At 35.8% G+C, this 21376-nt stretch overlaps 1 protein-coding gene across 2 annotated transcripts in view; it reads left to right on the top strand.

The window, feature by feature from the left end:
* The window catches only part of LOC149085352 (tau-tubulin kinase homolog Asator-like), an 86560-nt gene that overhangs the window by 10975 nt on the left and 54209 nt on the right, over window positions 1-21376 (top strand). For both annotated transcript variants that reach the window (XM_089233314.1, XM_089233315.1), the window contains exons 2-4: window positions 13972-14101; window positions 16607-16754; window positions 19802-20016. In XM_089233314.1, coding sequence (XP_089089440.1) covers window positions 13972-14101; window positions 16607-16754; window positions 19802-20016 — 493 coding nt within the window. The remainder of the gene's footprint in view (window positions 1-13971; window positions 14102-16606; window positions 16755-19801; window positions 20017-21376) is intronic.

Below are 21376 nucleotides of genomic sequence, written 5' to 3'. Positions count from 1 at the left end.
AAGAGCCAAGTTTTATTAGTCTGATGGATGTTTTCACATAATTTCTCCCCCTCCTTTCGAATATTGTGCTCAACATGCTGACTTGACATTTGGTTTTCATTCCTACATTATTTGTTTGTTATTGCATGCTTAATAAATTTCCTATTTATTTTGATTATGTATATTGTTTCTTAATTTTTATTCTCTCCCTTTATTAGCTACATTTCGGTTCTTTTCAATGATAACTAAGTTGCCATGAAGTTTTTATTAATTTGATTGTAATCAAAATTTATAGAATATTTTTTGTTTCACTTTGATTTGTCATCACTCATTAAACACTGCATATTTTAATTATTTTTGTTAGGATAAATCTGAATTTTTTTTAATGTCTACCCAAGTTATGGTGTAATTAAAATTTTTAGAGCTTTCTGAAGATGTCTTTTTAGGACATTTAAAGTTTAAAATAAAAGTCAAATTCAATCTATTAAAAAAAAAAAAAAAAAAAAACCTTTTGTGTGATTGGTCTGCAAATTTTACTTGCATTAAAGGTTCATTTTCTTGTAAATTTCTATAAAGAAATAATTACTTAAAACCGCTTGAAAGCTTCAACTTTTTTTTCCTGGATTACATTGTTTGAAAAGTAGTTTGCTGGAATAATAAGAACAAAAATAAACATTGACACTTAGCTAATTTTTAATATAGCATGAATATAGATACAGTTGAACCTATTATATCCAACATTGGCGTAAGCAAGGGGGAGGTTTTGGGGTTCTAACACCCCTCAAGCCGAGATTATAGTGTTATTTTGCAGGAAAAAATTTTAACACCCCTTGAGAAAATTCTGCGTACGCCTATGATATCCAAAATAACAAATTTTTCACATGGGCATATTTGAAGATAAGTTTAGGCTGTTGTACATAATTTCAGTGACCAAAGATCTTTTGCTGTCCCCCCTCCCCCATCCAGTCAGACTTCTCATGGACCCTTCTATAGTTAATTTATAGCTTCAAAAGCAAAAACAAAGAACGAGAATTGTCCCGGGCCCAAGGCTAGAGCCCTGTCAGCCCTGCCCTTGTGGGAGCCATGGAGTTAGCTACAATTCTTGTCATGATGACGTGTTACTTTAATGCTTTATCTACCAGATTATGTAAAAATAAAATGGATTACACTATAAAAGTTATTTTATAAAACTTAAAAAGGCAACCAATAAGCATATCGGTTGTATTCGTAACCTTATTGTTTTTTTTTAAGTTTTGTAAAAGATCTTCTATCAAACTTTTATAATGTAATCCTGGCATAATAAATATAATGAATAATTATCATTTTAGTTCTAATTAAAGATTAAAAAGAAGAACAAATATGGTTTTTCATACAATCGGTTCGCACACAACATTATCTAGCCTGGTGTTTTTAAGTACGGTCAGTAGATGAGGGGTTAAGCATATTTTCCAATAGATATACAACCATTAATCAAAGTTACATTATAATTGTTTGAGCATCAAAAGTAAAAAAAAAAACTTAAACATGGATTGAGATACAGGGTATGTGGTGGTAATTCTTCCCCCGACCATCAAACGTTCGGTTGATCTAATATAGACCTATATATGTCTATACATGTATTCACATCATCGTCCCCCCCCCCCCCTCTCTCTTTAAATTTTTAACACTCAGTAATTTTCTTTAAATTTCTGAGTATAATTCTGTAATTATTTGAAAAGAATTTTTTAATGTAGAGACTGTATTTTTAAAATCATAAAAAATGCTATACCACGATAAAAAAAATAGTATGACTGCTGAGTAATAGTTAATAGATAGTGAATAAATATGAAAATTTTATTGTAAATACAGTAAAATCTCTCTTTAGCAGACAAGGGGTTTGAAAAAGGGATGACCATTAGTGTTAGAGGTTTGAATTGCATGTTTTTATTATACAAGGGTAAATTATTATTTGACCGTAAAAGAGAGGCGTCCATTATGAGGGATATTACTGTAATAAAAAGAAATGTTTTATTTCTGAGAGAGAGAGATTTTGTCTCTAACAACCAATTCAAATATAAACAGTTGTATAATTATAAGCATACATCTAACACTGTAATTGAAAGTTATTATGCCTATGTATATTAATCCCAGAATAATTATAAAGCAGAAAAAACACTTCCTGAATTACTTACTCTTAAATATATACATATATAACTCCAGTGTAAATACATAAGAAACGTGGGAAGAGATAGGGCCCCCCCCCCCCAGCATCAAAGGTAGACCCTACAGATCTAATGTATATGCATATATATGAATTGACATCATCATCATGCCCTCCCAAACTTTCACGTCTATCTCCGCCTATGATAAGAAATACTCACACATATTTTAAAAGGAAGAGTTTGTTTCCAGATAAATGCTGGAGTTGAATATAACAATGACCAGAAGCAGGGTAAGGTCGGTTGAGGCCCAAGGTGCAGAAGAAAATATTGAGCTTCTTAAATTGCAAAAAAAGTATAAAGTGTTGGGGGTTTTTTTTGGGTGCCCCTCTCTCTTTCTTCAAAAGTCTAGGCCCAGGACTCCCACCATTAAATCCACCTCTGACAATAACTAAAAATTATTTGGCATATCTAATTATAAACCATACTTGTACAGCTTGTACTTGGTTGTAAAAAAAACTTGTACAGATTTTTTTTTATGTAGAATTAATGGTTACAGGAACATCAACATGTTATAGTGTCAAAATTTATTAAATAACAAAGACTCAGTCTTTAGTTGAATTAAATTTAGTATAATACTATAACAGCTATAACCAGTAGCATATGCAGTATTTTCTTGGGGGAAAAAAGGGGTGATCAACTTCTTTTTTCTTCCCATCCCCCCCCCCCCCACAGGTTTTTTTTCCATTTTTTGCTATACACAATAGTCTCAGCTTGAGGGGGAAGAGGGTTGGTTAATCCTCTCTTCTTGACCTATGGCTGTAATTTATTTTATTATCTTTCATCTGTTTAGGAAAAAAACAGTTTATAGAAAATAATAAGCTAAATTACATAGACAGGATATTCATTTATAAAAACAGATTTTCCTTAAAGTAAACATTTTTTTTTTCAGCTTGATATGATTAAATTAAATGAAAAATTATTTAATATTAAATGTTAAAGACCCCTTGTTGATGTTGTAGGTGCTCACAAGAGTGGAATTTCTACACACCCACACACATATACATTTTTTGTATGATATTCTAATTTCTGCTTTGCTATTGAACACCTCACGTCAGGGCCATAGCCATAAATGTCTTTCAGAAGGGGACCATGATTTAACGGGAATTAAGGGAAAGTGAATTAACAATATTTAACTATGTTATTCAATATTTAGCAGTCATTTTCTCCAGTTAATGCCCCCCGTCCCGCTACAGCCTCACAAACCCTTTAGCAACCTGTTACAGACCATCTTTTGAAAATCACTACACTGTACATATAATATGCTTAAAACAAAGCTGCAACTAGACACTCTGTGTGCTGGAGCAAGTGTGTATTTTGGTGTCCTGTATAATGTTGTAGAAGAGGTTAAAGAGTGAATTTGTCACCCTTCCGGTTTGACACTTATTTTAGCAGACCTGCCTGCACCCCTGGCTTAAAATCTGTTTAGTTTTTTTTTTATTATAATTCGTAAGAACCTAAAAAAAAAGAATGTATCCATTGGTATAATTATAAAAAAAACATTAATAGCCCTTACTGATTATAGTAAATTTGTACCAATTAAAAGACTTGGGTATCCACTGTTAGAAACACATCAAGGCGATAAATCCTTCAATTTAACTTTAAAAATAGTTTTGGAGACTGGAATGGAGACCTTATTTTAAAAAATTAAACACATCTTATAATGAATACAAACAATTTTTTTGCAAAATCAAACATTGATTTCAGATGTAAAAGAGTAGATTCCCAAAATATACATTAAAAAAAAAAAAACAGCCAGTATATTGCCAAACAAGAATGTCATAGCCATTGTTTTCCATGGGGGGACCTAATCAGATGACTTCCCTTTTATAAATTCATTAAAATAATTTTTTTTTGAACCCTGCATCTAAGGGGAACCACCTACTTGTGTTTTAATTGAAACAATTTCTATGGGTTACTAAAATACAAAGATAAACAGTTCTCTCTCTGCAAACAGAACTCTGTTCTAAACAAAGTTAATTATTCATAGCATCATATTCCCTGGACAGATCATAGAGATCTCTTGGGAATACACACACACACACATGTGTGAGGATCACGTTAAATTAAAAACATCTGATTCTCAAATTATATTATTTCTCAGATATTTACGAATGTGGAACAATAAGAAAATGAAGCAAAACCTTTGATAGCTTCCAAGTATGTTTCCCTTGTATATGATGAGAACATTTATGAATTCTAAAGTATAAGCAATAAGAAAAAAAAAATTACATTATCTGTAAATTACCCATTTTCTTTACAATAACAGCTGTTTCTAATAAACGGAAGACCATCTTCATATATTTAATTTGCAAATATATTTTAATCAATATGCTTATAGTTTCATCCAGATTCAAGTAGTAGAATTTTGCTTCCATCCTAAAAAAATGGAGGTTTCTTTTATTTGAAATGCAATGGCTTTTTTTATTTTTTGCATCAAATTTGATTTGTTAAAAGACCAATTCGAGTGAAAAATTCTATTTTCTTATTACAACAAAGGGTATCTTTTTCTCAGCCACCTCATTGGGCATTTTGCCTGTTGTGGCGTTGTATTTGTAAACATGGTGCTGTCAGGGCAGCAACTAGATACTTTGTCGCCTGGGACAACCACACATTTCGGCACCCCTGTGTAATGTAGAAGAAGCAGTTAAAGGGTGAATTTGGCGCCCCCTCTAGTCCAGTGCCTGGGGCACCAGATCCAGCTACTCCCCCAATTGCGGTCACCAAAATCTGCAACGAAATTATATTGAATGCCACTTCCGTGATCCTTAAGGAGTGAATGCATTTTTCTCATACATTTTGAATATTCATTTTTTCTGGGTTTTCATAATTTCTAGAACAGTGGTTCTTAACGGATAGAGCGCGTCCCGGAGAGTATGGGGAAAAATAATCGGCATCGGCGGAAAAACCGAGGAATGAAAAATGCAAAAAGTGTGGTACTTCAGTTTATTCAAGGGAGTGCACTCTCACACATAAACGTAACCTCTTCTCCAATATTTGCCAGATTCTTGGTAATATTGAACGTATATCTATTGAAATATTGAGTTCGTGCTCATCCCAATATTTTTAATAACTTTACGCCCCTTGGTAGATGTATGCTAGTCGCATTAGAATTTCCAAAGTGTTCTTGAAGCATTAATTGAAGGGTTCGGACCAGGGCCATAGCGTACCTTCTCGCGGGCCCTTGAAAGGGTTATTATGCCAAATAAGGGAAAATTTAGTGGCGCCCCCATTCAGTTAGGGGGCCCGGTTTCCCCAGCGTGGTTACGGGTCTGGTGAGGACGAAAAGCTGTATGTTACATTTTTACGAAAACTGTTTTTTGACTGCATAATATTCATATAGCTTCCGTTACAGTTTCCTTAAGTTAGTTCCTGCAGAATTCCCCACCCACATATTTAGTTTCTATGCCATATTAAACAGTTCCATTGTGAGTTCTATAATTGGAACAACGATCTATGTTGTGCAATTGTGTCTCAGTTACCATCCCAGATGGAAAAACAGTATGTTACTCTCTCAGATGAAGAAAAAAAAAAAAACTCTTTTTCAGCGATAACTTTAATCGCGTCTCCCGTAAAGTTTGAAAAAACGACATAGACCGTTATTCGTCTGAACCCTTCAGTTATTGAAACCCAACTGCACTAGAACAATTACTCTCGAACTTCGATATTCTGTGGCTTAGCTACTAATTTTTTATAAGTGGAAGACCCTGTCTAAAAAAATGTACTTCTAAAAAATCTGTTTTGAATAGTGATTATGTAATAAGATTTCTACTGAAAGACTGATTTCCAAACGAGATGTCCTGGGTGAGAGATCCGACTGCCATGAGATATTGTGGGGATAAAATTATCTAGATATAGTCACGGGACTGGGGTTCCCAATCAGTGTGTCACGGCCGGCACTTACGGGTTCCACCAAAATGCTTCGAGATCTGGCAGCGGTGCCTCGAACTTCAACTGAATGAAATATAAAACGTTGAGAAACCCTGATTTTGACATTGTAAAGCATATAAATGTGCAAAATCTTGGGGCTCATCGTTCTTGAGCGTCACCCCCGCCCGCCGCTTACGAATTTGAATCGTTTCGTTCACGCCTCTAATACAGCCGTCTTCCACCTGTTGCTCGCAAGCACTTGATCAACGCTTCAATTAAACATCCTGTAAAAATTTTATTCAAGAATTAGGATTATGTAGATTTCAGACGTTGCCGTAAGGGTGCTCTTCATGCTGATAAGCATAAGCAATGCTCGCAATTCGAGAGAAGTTGAAGACCCCCTGCTATAATACCTACAAATGACATCTAATCAATCATATGACTATAATAATCATAGTCATGGGCCTAAAGTTATTAGAAATATTGGAAGGTTTCCCCGCCTCTCTCCCGTGCTAGTTCAATTTTCTTAAGCACCCATTCTCAGGGCCGGTTTCTAGCATAGACAAACGGGGAACGTGCCAGGGCCCCAAAATGGACTGACTTTTGTATTTTGGTCACGGCTCACGTGCCCCTCCCCGTACGCCTCTTCCTCAAAAAACACTATGTATAAGGGACCCCAAACTTCTCAGGAACAGGCCCTGACCATTCCCCAAAATTGCCACCCTCTATAAATAAGCCTCTGTATTACGTTGATAGTACAATGTTCAAAATATTCGTAGTTTCTCTCACTGTATATATTACATTTGACTTTACGTCCTTATTTTAATTTACTTTACAAACCGGGCTCGGTAGTCCAGGTCGAAAAGATACTCGCCTAAAGTACCAAAGGATTTTTATAGGTGTCGCGAGTTCGATACCCGGTTCGTCCTTGTCAGAAATTTTTCTTAAACAGGGGTATAACAGAAATGGCGACATATATGACATATAGAAAAAATTGCTACCGCAGGGATTCCCCCCCCCCCATTGAGGGGTTAGCGCACCAACCTCTCGATGAGTCTAAAAAAAACAAGCCTGCCGTTCGGAATCGGCAATAAATTGTAGGTAACGGTCTAAAAAATTAGCCCTCGTGTGCAGAAAATGACCGTGGTGTGACAAAAATGATCAAAATGAACTTTACAAACCAGATAAAATTTTTGAATGGCCAAATTGGCCCGTGACCCATTCTTGAAGATTTTACTTGCTTTTTTTACGATTCGAATTTCTTTTTATTAAATTTTATTGCTTACATCAATATTTCATTCCGCTATTGCCAGTTCCATTCAGTATTTTCCGCTGAACAACATTTTATTATTGAAGTTGGAAAATGGTCTCAAATTCATCAACATAACCCCGTATATGCATCTAAACCATTGAATTTTTCAATGATTACTCTCGTTATTGGTGATTTAATTCACCAATTAAATTTCAACCTGTTTTCACCTGCGAACCGGTAAAAATAGTTTGAACCATTTCACGGACCGGCGAAGAAGAGAAAATTTATTGCAGACCTGCTGAAGGGGCTAAGGTAAATAGAATTAATATAAAGACCGGTGTTATCCGAGCAAAATAATTTTGAAGAATAATTTTACTTCTCTCCAAAATTTTAAGGGGTACTTTTTTTAATGAAAAACAGAGAAATAACTCTATCAAAATAAATACCTTAAATTTGAATGACTATTTTCACTCAACGAAATTTTGAGGAGTAAAATTGAATTTTGATGCGTGAATCACGCAAATACTGATATAGAGACGGTATTTCATTTATTAAATCTAAAATTATGTTGCGGCTTCGTGAATTTTGCGAAATGTTTCTCATGAACCGGCGGTTGAAGACCACTGATTTAGTTAATACTAGTATATATTTGGGACTTGATATTCCTCTCCGAGTTCTTTAATGTACTAGTTTTATGCTGACAAATTTTTTTTTTTCTTCGGGGGAATGAAACGTTTCACCGAGTGCATTGCCTATTTCTGTGACATTTTGCGTCGGTTCTTCATCTTTTCCCCTTTATTCAAACTTCTTAAGCTTGAATATGGCTTGTTAAACGCTTCGGGCCCATCAGGAAGCCTTGGCCTTGATCCCAAACCTTAAGAAATAATTTCTTTTTGTTGTTTTTAGCGGCTGTCTATTCGGATCTTGACACTGCAGTTGAGAAGAAGTTTTATTTCTTCTCTAGTCACACACACTTCTTTCTTATTTTCAAAAATTTTCTTTTCCGTGGAGTTTCAATTGTGGTAAAGTTTTTTGGATTTTGACTGCTGATATATATTTTTCAACTGTCACATATTTTATCGCATAATTGCGAATACGCATGAGCTTCACTGGAAGAAAGCATCTTTAAGATGCCTAAGGCTCCCAGACATCCCGTAAATACGAGATTCAGGGGTGTACGAAGTGAAGTGGGCTGCGTTGCACCATGAATTATTGTTGGGTGGGGGGGCCGCTCGGCCTTCTCAAAGTTTATTGGAGGGGGCTGAGCCCCTCGGTTCAGATGCCTGTACCCCCCCCCCCCCCCGCCCAAAAAAAAATTGCAAAATTTTATTTTCCCCATTTTTCCACCATTTACGTGTATTACAATTTATGAATGGAAATTTACTTACTTTATTTTTTCTACGTTTGATTGTTAATCTGCGAGATTTACGCTTACGTTTACTTAAGCTCCAAGCAAACTTGTGTTTGATGTTTCGCCCAAAATAATTGTAGTAGTTTAATATGAATTGCTGCTGTCTGGCAAACATGCGATTAGCGTAACAGCCTCCTTTTCAGCACACAGTGATCGGTATACCTATTTCCTTCTGTTCGTATTTTCATCAGGGCTTAGGACAGGGCTGTAGCTAGGATTTTTGTGGGAAGGGGGGGAGGCAAACGTGATTTTGCCGCCCCCACCGCTATAAAATTCGATGGTTTTTATAACTGTATTTTTTTTCCCCCACCTAAAATTTCCCGCCTCCTAAATTTTGCCATCAGTTTTCCCCCTTTGTTCTAGGCTCAGTTTAAAAATATACTGCAGGCAGGTTCGCCGATTCTGGTAGTGGAGCCAATCGAAGTGTGAAAATGCTCCGAACTTTCAAAAATGTGCGTCTACATAATGTGTAAGTCTGCTTGCAGCGGGCACACCCTCAAAAGCCGGGTCCACACCCTCTGCGTTACGCGACACCGCAGCGCGGATAAAACTAATAGCTGCTCAGAACAGAGCAGAAGAGTGCAGAACAACTTTTAACAGAGCGAGGTGTGAGTGGTTCTCAGAAGCTTGTTCTATGTCAACTGGCACTAGTACTGATCACTGCGCCAGACAGCGATGCGTGTCGAGATAAGAAAACGCGTTTAGAGAGAATGCGTAGGAATGAGCCAATTACTTTGATGTACCGATCCCCAGTGGATTCCGCTCCGACGAGAGTGAGGATACGCAATGTTACGCTGTTTACCGTCCATATCTACCGCGCTGTGCACAGCTCCACCTCAAAAACCGGTTTTCCGCTGCACAAGTGAATGGCGCTTTGACTGCAGGATTCGGAAAATTGACTACACTATGTTCGTAACCTTTACATGAAAATGTTCGAGAACTAAACGTTCCACTCAGCGTGATTGTAATTAGGATTATTTTCTGTCAGGGAGAGGGATAAGCGTATTTTGCCGCCCTTTCCACTAAAAATCAATGATTTTGTAATGATGTGTTTCCCTCTAAATAATGCCCCCAGGGCACTGTCCTGTTGCCCCTGCTACTCAGCTCTTGTGAATGATAAAATGATACAGATTAATTTGATTCTTATACAATCCTGGATTTCCGAGAAACAACTGTGTGCTGTTGTTTTGTTTTTTCTTTATAAAACAATGTTTTATTTTATAACTTTCCCCCTTCACGGCTGCATAGGCGGAGATAGACTTGGAAGTCGGGGGGGGGGGGGCTCGGCCATTATTGCTTGGGGGCCACGATGATGATGATGCCAATTCTTATATACATTAGATCAATCGACTTCACCTTTGATGCTGGGGGGGGGGAGGCAGTGCTCCTCCATGCCCCCCACGTATCTCCGCCCATGCACGGCTGACCTAAATAAAAGTAAAAAGTTTTGTTGTGAAGTAAAGTGTTAATCTAATTGACAATGTATTTCATAATGTAAGACCTTATCTCTCTCTCTCTCTAATCCCTGACCTGATGCAGCCATAGGCATAAACAGTCTATGGCTGTATGAAAATATACATATTTCAGAAGTCTGGTCATGTATTTATTCTTTTTTTACTTGAGAGAAGAGTTAAAGAATTTGATTTCATCTCAGTAATGTTCACGTCCCCAAATACGACTCCTATTATTCACTCTGTGATCCATGGATCAGCAGGTCATTTCAAACTTTAGGGCGCGATAGCCCAAGTCGATAAGATACTCACCTAAAGTACCAAAGGATGTTTAGAGGTGTTGCGAGTTTGATACCCGGTTCGTCCTTGTCAGAAAACTTTCCTGAGATGGGTACAAGCAAAATGTCGACACAACCACTGAAAGAATTGCTACCGCAGGGAGTCCCCCATCGAGGGTTTAGCACAACAACCTCTCGATGAATATAAAAAACAAGCCTGCCGTTCGGAATCAGCAATAAATTGTAGATCCCAGCCTAATTATCCCTTGTGTGCAGAAAATGACCATGGTGCGACAAAAATGATCAAATGAGCATTTCAAACTTTAAGAAGCTCTACTTCAGAAAACTTTTTCAAAAATGTTTTACAATAATTTTTTGTATAAAACTAACACTCTCTCAATCATAGACTTCGAACCTATGGGCTGAGGCTATTTGAGCCCCACCCCAATACATTTCATAAGAATATTGCATTTGCAATCATTGACAAAGCTTTTTTACTTTCAAACCAAGCACAACTGTGGTCTATCACCATAGGCAATTCACTACAGAGTGAGTTGTGTCAGAAGTGTGAGTGTGTATATAGTGTTCTGTCTGATTTTTCAGTACTGCCATCTATATTTCAGAAGTGAAGTGAATGAAGTGTAATGATTGAATATTTGTACCATTGTAGGCCTGTTGCTCTCTGTGGCAAGACTTTTTAATGGAAAGATTGACTCGCATTCACGCTTTGAAGTTGGGAGCCACAGGAAACCAATTTCAGTCGACCACTGCTGTGGCGACGGTGGAGTTCGAACCCAGATCCTCCCAATGCTAGTCCGTCACTATGACTACTCGGCCACCACAGCGGCTATTGACAAAGCTTAGCAGAAAATATTTTACAGAACAGAACTGTGAATTTGGCTTGGAGGACAGGGCCGTCATTTCAACTTTTTCCGGGGGGGGGGGCAAACTTTTGCGGGGGGGGGCAAAGAACATGTACTAAAAGTACGCATATATATATATACCATTTGTAGTGTATTTTCAAAAGCCCTGACCCCCCCCCCCCCCAAATGACGAGCCTGTTGGAGGATATTGTGGCCATACTACACTGCTCAAAACAATTAGGGGAGCAAGCAAAAAAGTGAAGAAAACCGTGCGAGACAGCCACGTATTGGCATACAATGGATAGTACACGCGTATCAATGCGCAATACAGAAAAAAGACGTAAAAAAATTTGGAATTAAGCTTTAATTCTTTGAAAATATGGAAAAAACATGAAAAGATGATTTATGGCAACAATTTGGTTACATGTAAACAATTAAAAAATGTACTGTTTAGACATGATGCATGAGTTTTAATAGGACGTGTGGTCTCCTCGAACAGCTAAGACTGCTGCACACCTGTTTGCCATGGATGCGATGAGGTTATCGATCAGACTTTGGGGAATACTGGTCCACTCCTCAAGAAGTGCGATCTGCAAGTCTCGGACAGTAACAGGCGGCCTTGCTCGCGCAGCAATGCATCGTCCGAGCATGTCCCAAACATGCTCGATTAGATTCAGGTCAGGAGAGCACGCTGGCCATTCCATACGCTGTATTGTTTCAGCTTCAAGCATGTTCTCCACCAGACGAGCTCTATGCGGTCGGGCATTATCATCCTGGAAAACAAAGGAATCTCCAATGGCTCCAGCGTAAGGGATGACATGAGGTCGCAGTATCTCGTCTGCATACCTTCGGGCCGTCAAAGTGCCATTCCGAATGATATGCAGGTCCGTACGTCCGCCTATGCTGATTCCACCCCATACCATCCAACCAGCTCGTCTGTATTGTGACCTTTCACGAACGAATGCTGGGTTATTTCGAGTGCCCCTGTCCCTCCATACCAGAACACGTCAGGTGTCACACTCCAGACTGAATCGGGACTCGTCTGTAAACAGCACTTGGCTCCAATCATGTTGCTCCCAATCTCGATGTTCAGCAGCCCATCTTCTTCGGCCGCACGGTGGCGTGGGGTAAATGGAATGCAGACCATTGGCCTACGTGCATAGAGCCCTCCCTCATGAAGCCGATTACGTACTGTTTGGCTGGACACCCTTCGTCCTGTTGCCAAGAGCAACCGTCTTTGCAGCTGCGTAGCATTATCTGTTCTGTTTCGACGGGCTGTTAACCAGTCATCAGTTGCTGTAGTGGCGCGTGGCCGACCTTGCCCTGGTCGACGTCTAACATTTCCTGTTTCTTGGAATCGATTCCACAGCCTTGCAACAACACTTCTGGCGACTCCAACATCGTCTGCGACACTACGTTGTGTTTGCCCGGATTCCAGTCTGCCTATAACACGCCATGCCATGGATTCCGGTAAATCACGTTGTTAAGACATCCTCAAGTCACCTTGTCTGAAAAAAGAATACTGCGCAATCGAATTTCACAGTTACGGCAGTAAAACAGACGTTTCTGCAACATCCCGATTTCTGCCCTTATCTCCTTTTTCTGGTTTTTGACGTCATGAACTTTGATTTGCATATGAAGTTTTCTTCTTCCGTTTCCTGCTAGGCTTTAAATTGTGGATGATTTATTTTATGTTACTTATCAGTATACATCTTTGCGTAATTTTGTTAAAACCATATGCTCTCCTAATTGTTTTGAGCAGTGTATGTTGTGGGCAGAAATTTTGAAGGCTTTGACACTGGAGTTATAGATTATATTAATGAAACCAGACAATGGCCTTAGCATCGTTTTCATTTGGTCTCTTTCAAACAGTGGTTATTTTTTCTGTAACTTATAATTTTAATCATTTGCATTAGTTATGCATCGGACAGTTTCACGTGATGCACAGAGGCTACTGTGAAAATCAACACTAGAAAACTTTGGGGTACGGGGAACAAATTAACTCATTCACATTGATTCTTATAGGAAAAATTGTTTTGGTTTATGAACAATTTGGCATATGAACGGACATCAGGAATGAATTAAGTTCATAAACTTAGGGTTGACTGTATATGACTTTTAACTAGTAAAAATATTAATTAATACATTTTTCTTAAATTAGCTTATCCTATGATACCAGAGATGGTCACTATCATATCAGCTTTTTTGTAATATTATAGATGCATCACTGACAGTGATGGCACTAGACAGTTTTTTAACACAAATCTAATTTTTCACCTTAATCTACAAAAACTGAAATAAATATTTAAAAAAGAGTAGAATACACCCACACTAAAACATTTCCTCATATTCATGCACATGAATTGAATTTCTTCATTTCTTTTTATTCCATATAAAAATATTTGACAGATTTACATATTGTTGAAAATATTTTTTTTTTTTTACATCATAGAATACGTTGAAATTATTTCAAAAGATGATATATTAATGAAACCACTCTCTCACAATGTTTAGCTGTTTTTGCATACACACACATATTTTTTTCTATCCCCACCCACTTTCTTTTTCAAGATATATCTATTAGTATATCTTGATTGAGACATATTTATGTTTTTCATGAGCACATAGATGTGTCTAAATTTATTGTTAATGATATTTCTCTGTTCCAGTTTTGATGATTCATTTAGTTTTGTGAGTGATGGAGATGTGGTTATTGTTGAATATTCTGTTACCTCAATCACAATGACCAGTGAAGACCTTCTTCAACCTGGTCATGTAGTCAAAGAAAGATGGAAAGTGGTAAGAATAATTTCAAGTTTATTGTGCTCTGACATTTCTAGTAGATTTTCCTGACTCAATTTCATAAAACAATTACTACATAAATTCCGAAATGATACTTTTGATTCTGTACATGCAATGACGAATTATCTTCAATATAAAGAATAGAAACAAAAACCCAAACTTGTTTCTACATTATACACTTCTTAGTGCTTTACCAGTACAGAAATGATTAAATAAATAAAAGCTCGACAAATCCCAGACACCAGGTCACCATGGCAACTAGAAAATCTGTATTGGCACTCAAAATTTTCTACATGTGATGGCTAAATCAGAGTCTGAGGATGACAAAATTTTATGATTTCATAATTATGTGTCTTCCAACATAGGAATGGGTCATTACATCCATGAAAAGTTGAAAACAAAACATTATTTAGGATTGTTTTTCTTGAGAAAAAAAACCATGCTTGACTCAAGAAACTCAGCTGGCTCCTGGATTTTTTCTTGATTTGTCAAAAAAAAGTACCTAGGTAAATATCAAATAAATGAATATAAATTGAAAATAGCTATGCTATTTTTCAATATCATCCTCGGAAACTGCACAGGGTTGACAAATCAGGGAAAAAATATAGGTCCCAACCAAATTTCTTAGGAGCCAAGAATAAGTAAGTATAAGACATAATTCCCCCCTCCCTATTTTTTTTAAACTTATTGACATTGTTGTAAATATACATTTTGAGAATTTTGTTTTTTTTCCTCAGGCTTTAGTAATCACACATAGGCTGTCAATATCAATTCATTCAATCAGACAAGTAGTTTTCTATTGGCTGGTCACCAAAACATTACAGTAGTGAAAAAGTCAAAATCACTTGAACATTCGTATGAAACCTAGTAGTTATCAATGTGAATACATTAAAATGATAAATGTGTGGATGATGATGTATTGAGAAGAGTTCAACATCAGATTGAAGGCAATCTAAAAAATATTAAAAAATATTATTGCAGAGAGATTTACCTTTATATTAGATATCATGGTAGAAATGTTTCACTGTATTTAAAAAGAATACTGAGATTGTTGTTAAAAGTGGCAGAAATCAGGAATTTCAATCACCAATATCTCAGCAAATTTTTATCCAAATATTGTGGAGTAAATTTCTTTTAGTATGATGGGAAAAAAACACAAATTTTACTGATAGGTATTTTTATAGATTAGATCCCTTAAGCAAATTTTGATTTTAATATCCATCTGTATTGAAATGATCGTATGACCTGTATTTTTTCATAATTTTAACCATCCAGAGTTTTCTTAACCCTTTAATCCGGTTCAGAAATTTAAATACCAAGGTCCTATTCATTTTACTTAAATTTTTGAAAAAATCGAACTTTGTGCAGCTTTGCTGAAAATAATTTATATCTTTTTAAATTTTAATTCTAAAATTGTGAAAAAAAATTTGTTATAGTAAAATTTCTATGCGATGCAATAAAAATATTTTACTGTGATTATTTCAAAAAATAATCAGGCAGTAAAAAATTCCACTGCCCTGAACCACTGCATGTATCACGTACTGAAATTCGCACAGAGGGGTTAAAATGCCTGTTTCTTCCTGTATTTTCAATGAAGCCTACTTGAATTTTTATTCTTTGCTGAAATCAAGGATTTAAATTATATTTCCTACTTTATAAATAACAATTAATATTTATGATAATATATTTATGATAATTATTACTACAGTGGTCGAAGAAATGATAGGGCCAGGTGAAAAATGGCAGTTAAAAAAAGTAACATAATTTTTAGAAATTTTTATCACACGGGCAATGAGCAATGAAATCTTGAAAACTCATTCAAAAATTTGCAATACTTTTTGAGTAAAAATGCTGTTTCTTATCATTTATGATGTAAATGGGAAGAACTATAAGACCACTCCCATTTTCTCACATCACTTACTCAGTTTGCATATTTTTTTTTGGCTAAGCATCATTTCTTAGAGCCTCTCTAATAATTCAATGTGGTTATTTTCTGCGAAGCTCGAATGGGAAAGTTCATAAAAATGGGATGAGACAAAAAGGTGTTTCTCATACAAGAAGGTATGATTCTAGTTTTAGAAAGAAGTGTAAATTAATTTCTCGAGAAATTGGATAGAATATTAATATGTGTAAGACACCGCTTAATAATATTCTGAGGTGCAACAAATTTTATTCTGGGTATAAAAGGATGGTTAGGCCATTTTCTTTAACAGATTGGCAGAAGAGAATAGCAATAATTCATATATGCTAAGTTGCATAGCTGTAGCTCTCTCGGTTGGCAAGTTATTCTGAAAAGACTTTCCTATGCAACCTTGTATAAATAATAATATAATAATACTGGTTAATCATCACTTGTTTCATGGGAACATACAAAATTTGTAGTATCTCATGCGCATGTTAATTATAGTTTAACTTAGCACCTAACTCTCATTTTTATTTCATTTTATTTTTTTCAAAATACTTTCTAGAACTAATGATGTGCTTTATTAAAAAAAATTATAGGTAAAAAAGATTGGTGGTGGTGGGTTTGGTGAGATTTATGAAGGGCTAGATTTGGTTTGCAAAGAACTTGTAGCTCTAAAGCTGGAGTCAGCAAAACAAGCAAAACAAGTATTGAAAATGGAAGTTGCAGTTCTAAAAAAACTGCAAGGTAGTAAATCAATTTTGCTCTGTTTCTTTTTTTGTTTTATTGCATACATATAAATACATATACATATCATGAATTGGTTTAGTTCTCACTGATTCATTGTACTATTTTATAGTGAATGAAATTTGTCGATGAATGAATATACAGGGTGTTCAAAAAGAATCATTCGATTTAAAAATCATAACTATTCAGCTTTTAATCTATTTTGATCGAATAATGTATAGGTAGAAAGAGTGAAATCGCGAGTTTCACGCAGTTGCAGACAGGTAACGCTAACATTCTTCCTTTGGCTGCCACTTCAGTGTTTGTCAAGATGGCAACTACACAAAAGAAATAGTTTTGTGTTCTAAGCTTTGCAAAGTGTGAGTCCATAACAACTGTTCATCATGCTTTTCGTCAACAATACCCTGGTGTTGAACTTCCTACTGCTCAAGAGCATTAGGCGATGGTATGAACAATTCCAAGACATGGGTTGTCTGTGTAAAGGGAAATCCCCGGCTGTCCCCACAAGTCAGACAAAAATGTGGAACGCATCCGACAGAGTTTTGCACGTAGTCCACAGAAATCCACTTGCAGTGGATGCAAATAAGCTCGCAAAAGTTTGGGAGACAAATTTGACTACCGTATAGACATATCCTGTGCATCGCAAGGTGGACATATTGACAATTTTTATTTTGGTTTGTAAAAATTTATGATTAGCCATGTAAAATAAAATTAATCTTAAGTGTCTATATTCAATATTTTTCATTATATACACATTTTGAATTAGGTGATTCTTTTTGAAACATCCTGTACAATATCCCAGTTTGATAAGACATCTGTCTGATGCACCAGAAAGAGTTTTAAGGTTTCATGGGTTTAAGGCTTTTTTATCTTCATTGACTTGAATTACCTCTTTCATTTGGGGAAGAAAAATATCATTAGATGACTACACAGCAAATGGCTACCAGGCAAGAAATGCTTGATGCTTGTTATTATGGCTACCGGGCAAGAAGCATATGCTACCTGCCACTAGGCCAATATATTGTCCTACCTTGTCCACCAGGCCCACCTTCATTCCACTAACTTCTTGGTAAGATATGGGGGAAAAAATTGTTCAGAACAAACTATTAATGATACGTCTCAATCTGACTGATATTGGTTTCCTGTGGTTTTCCAACTTTGAGGCATGATTTTTATCACTTAGTTTACTTTAAAAGAAAGTCTCTCCACACTGAGAGCAGCAGGCCCACAACACTCCCATTTAGGAAATAGATGGCATGACTTCTGAACACATTCATAACCTCGACATATATGTCTAGGCATAAGTATAAGTGTGTACACTCATACTATTAGGTTACCAACATCACTTCCATTTGTGTTTCATTGTTTCTTAGAAGTTTCCCAGACAATGTTTACAATGTGCTTGTGTGATTTTAGTAATATAATTTTTCTCTTCTGCGCATGAAATAGATGTGGTACAGGAAAATTATATTTCTGAATAAACTTCTGGAACAAAATTATTTTGTAATAAAGCTAAAATTTTAAATTTTTTCAACAGATTTCTTTCGTGTAAATTTTTTCAGCATCAAAGAAAATTAGATTTATTACAATACCCCGCATAAGTTGCAACAGTCATTCAAAATGAGAAAGTATTCATCAAGTGAATGAAAATAGTAAAATGAAATGTGAAAAAATTTAGTTAATCTTGCGTATGATAAACATATTGTAATAAACTAGAATTCCTATCCCTTTCACTAGAAAACCTTTTTAGCAATTAAATTTATTTATGAATTATGCATTTTCGAATACTTGTTATCACGCAGTGTTTGAATTATTTAACAAAAAAAATTACTACACCATAAAACTAATTAAACTACACCATACTCACATTATTAATCTAAAGGTTTTCTAGTGAAAGGGATACAAATTATAATAATTAGGGATATGTAAATTTCGTATTTACGAAATAACCGCGATAAATGCAAAATTTACCAATTTTGAGGAATAAATGTAAACATTTCAATTTTTACTACTTTTCTGCGAAATCTCGATAATTTAAATATTATATATTGCTGCTTTTCTCTATAAATGTGAAGATGTTAATTATACTCCAGCATAAGTTTCTTAAGTTTTGACAATGAAATTATAGCTCCTAAAATACACCCCACTGTCACCGCTGTGGCGGTCGGCTGAAGTTGGTTGCCTGTGGTTTCCAACTTCAAGGTGCAAAGGCGAGCCGATCTCGCCATTGAAAAGTCTCACAACAGAGAGCAACAGGCCTACAACGATACAATTGTTCAATGTTCAATTGTTCAACGGCGAGTGCCGTTTCTTCGCGGCCAAATCTCTCCATCTTTGCAGCATCATTATGTCGATTCCTGTAGCTTCTTGTTGCACAATGTATTCAATTGCAGTTTCTAGAGTCTTAACTCTAGTTATGTGAAATTGTGAAAGATCACAGTTGGTGCTTGCTCTTTTTTTTTTGAGGTGGGAAGGTTGGATAAACAAGATTCTACTGTATGTTGGAATTGATGAACGGCATAGTATTCTGCTGAACACACAGCAGCAGAATTAAAATAAATTGACTTCACACGACATCCAACCAATGTCGTCTTAATGCATGGGTCCGACCGAGCACGGCCCAAAAACCTCAAGTGCAGAGCGGCCTTATGAAAATGAGATCTGGTTCAAATTATCGAGAGTAAGCATTTCTAACAAGGTAGGGGAGGGGTCTCAGAAAAATCATTTTAGCCGAGGACCTATGATATGCTTTTTTTTGTGAAAAAATAAATTTTTTTCTGAACAAATACAAAATTTCTGACCTGCATTTTTTTTTTTTTTTTTTTTTTTGCAAATAAATGCAAAATTTTGGATTTTTAAAAAATTGTTTGCAAAATTTCAGATTTTTTTTGCGAAATTTATGTATCCCTAACAATAATATATTGACAAGAAAAAAAAATTGTATTGTATTTTGAAGGAATTATATTAAGTTCAGCCACTGTATCAGAATTTTATATTTTTGTTTCAAGTTTATTTCAGTTTGTTTGACACATCCTATTTTCCCACAGGAAAAGACCATGTGTGCAGATTCATTGGTTGTGGTAGAAATGACAGGTTCAATTATGTAGTGATGCAACTGCAAGGTAAAAATTTGGCAGAACTTAGAAGAAGTCAACCCCATGGTGCCTTCAGCTTAAGTACTACTTTACGTTTAGGTTTGCAAATTTTGCGAGCAATTGAAAATATTCATGAAGTGGGTTTTTTGCATCGAGATATTAAACCTGTAAGTCATAGTCCATGTGAAAGTTCGATTATTTATTCTCTCAAATTTCCTTTTCAACAGTTTAATGATTGCATAATTATATTTTGAAAAATGACTTTTAAATAGTTATTGTGTGAAGAGCAATCTTTTAAAGCTGATGAATTTCATTCTAGCACACCATTTAATGCATTTTTTCTTGAAAATTAGTAGTACCATATGCGCATTTCAGTGCTTGTGCTTTCAAAAAAAGTAATGCTGATGTGATGCATTTGTGTGTCATTATTTTGAAGAAGACAATTTTAAAGAGATTGGCAAAAGCAATTTTAAGATTATTAGTGAACATTATTTTACCATTTTTAATACCAGTTCTTTGAATTACATCTCAAACAGCTCTTTCTCAATCATTAGCATTCGAGCTGCCAAAGCAGCTGCAAAAAAAAAAACCCCTCTACTTGCAAAGTTATACATTGAACATAATCCTCTAAACCCTGATCATATTTTAATAAGAGTCTACCCATTTGGCAATATTATCAGAGTCAAACTAACTGTCTTTAAAAACTAACCACAAGCTAACTTTTTATTAGCATCATCAGAGCCATTGGATTTCATAATTCGGAATAGTTTTATATTGTTGAACTTGTAGAACCACACACAAGCGTTAGTTATTCAAATTAACCAGTCAAGTGGTTACGACGGGGTTTGCCGTCGCTGCCATACGTAATGTTGGTGCCTACAACGGCATTTGCCGAGGCGCAGACTTTTCGGTCTTTTTCACATAGATATGACGAAATAATTTGTCATACATGTGCTGCCATCTCTGCACAGCCATCCTTCTATTTTATTATCTCATCACTAGATGGAGTTGACAATTATATTTCAAGGTCTGAGATTATTATTACTATTATCTTTGTCATGCTTTGCAAAGCTGCATCCCCATCGTTTTTGTTTCAATTTCCAACTCCCTTGCGAAGATGCATCTGTTTTATTACTCGTATATCTTTTAGCAAAGGTTCAACTACTATGGTTCCACATAAATCCATCAACAGCATTTCTTTTAGTCACAGGACATTATGACCGTCCCTCCCCACTTTAGGGGTGTCATATTATGTCTCGACACCTTCGAGCTATAAAAAAAATATTTTAATATTTCAAACTTCCAAAAAAAGGGAAGAAGCATGCGCATCTTCAAAAAAAAGTGGGCACTGCGGGTAATACTCGGAGAAATTAATTGGACAGTTGACTGGTTAAACAAGTGGTGTTTGGTTAATTTGTATGTGGTTAGTTCAAATATATGAATAATTAGAATTTTAATCATCCTTGTCCATGGGTTACAGATCTTTTTCAGAATATAACACTAGTCTATTGAAACATTAAAAACACT

This window comes from Pholcus phalangioides, unplaced genomic scaffold (assembly GCF_987345545.1).
Source record: "Pholcus phalangioides strain wild (caught in Gottingen) unplaced genomic scaffold, Ppha-v1.0 ptg000007l_1, whole genome shotgun sequence".
Lineage (NCBI taxonomy): Eukaryota > Metazoa > Arthropoda > Arachnida > Araneae > Pholcidae > Pholcus > Pholcus phalangioides.
The sequence above is the reverse complement of the archived record's forward strand: the minus strand, read 5'-3'. Positions and strand labels throughout refer to the sequence as shown.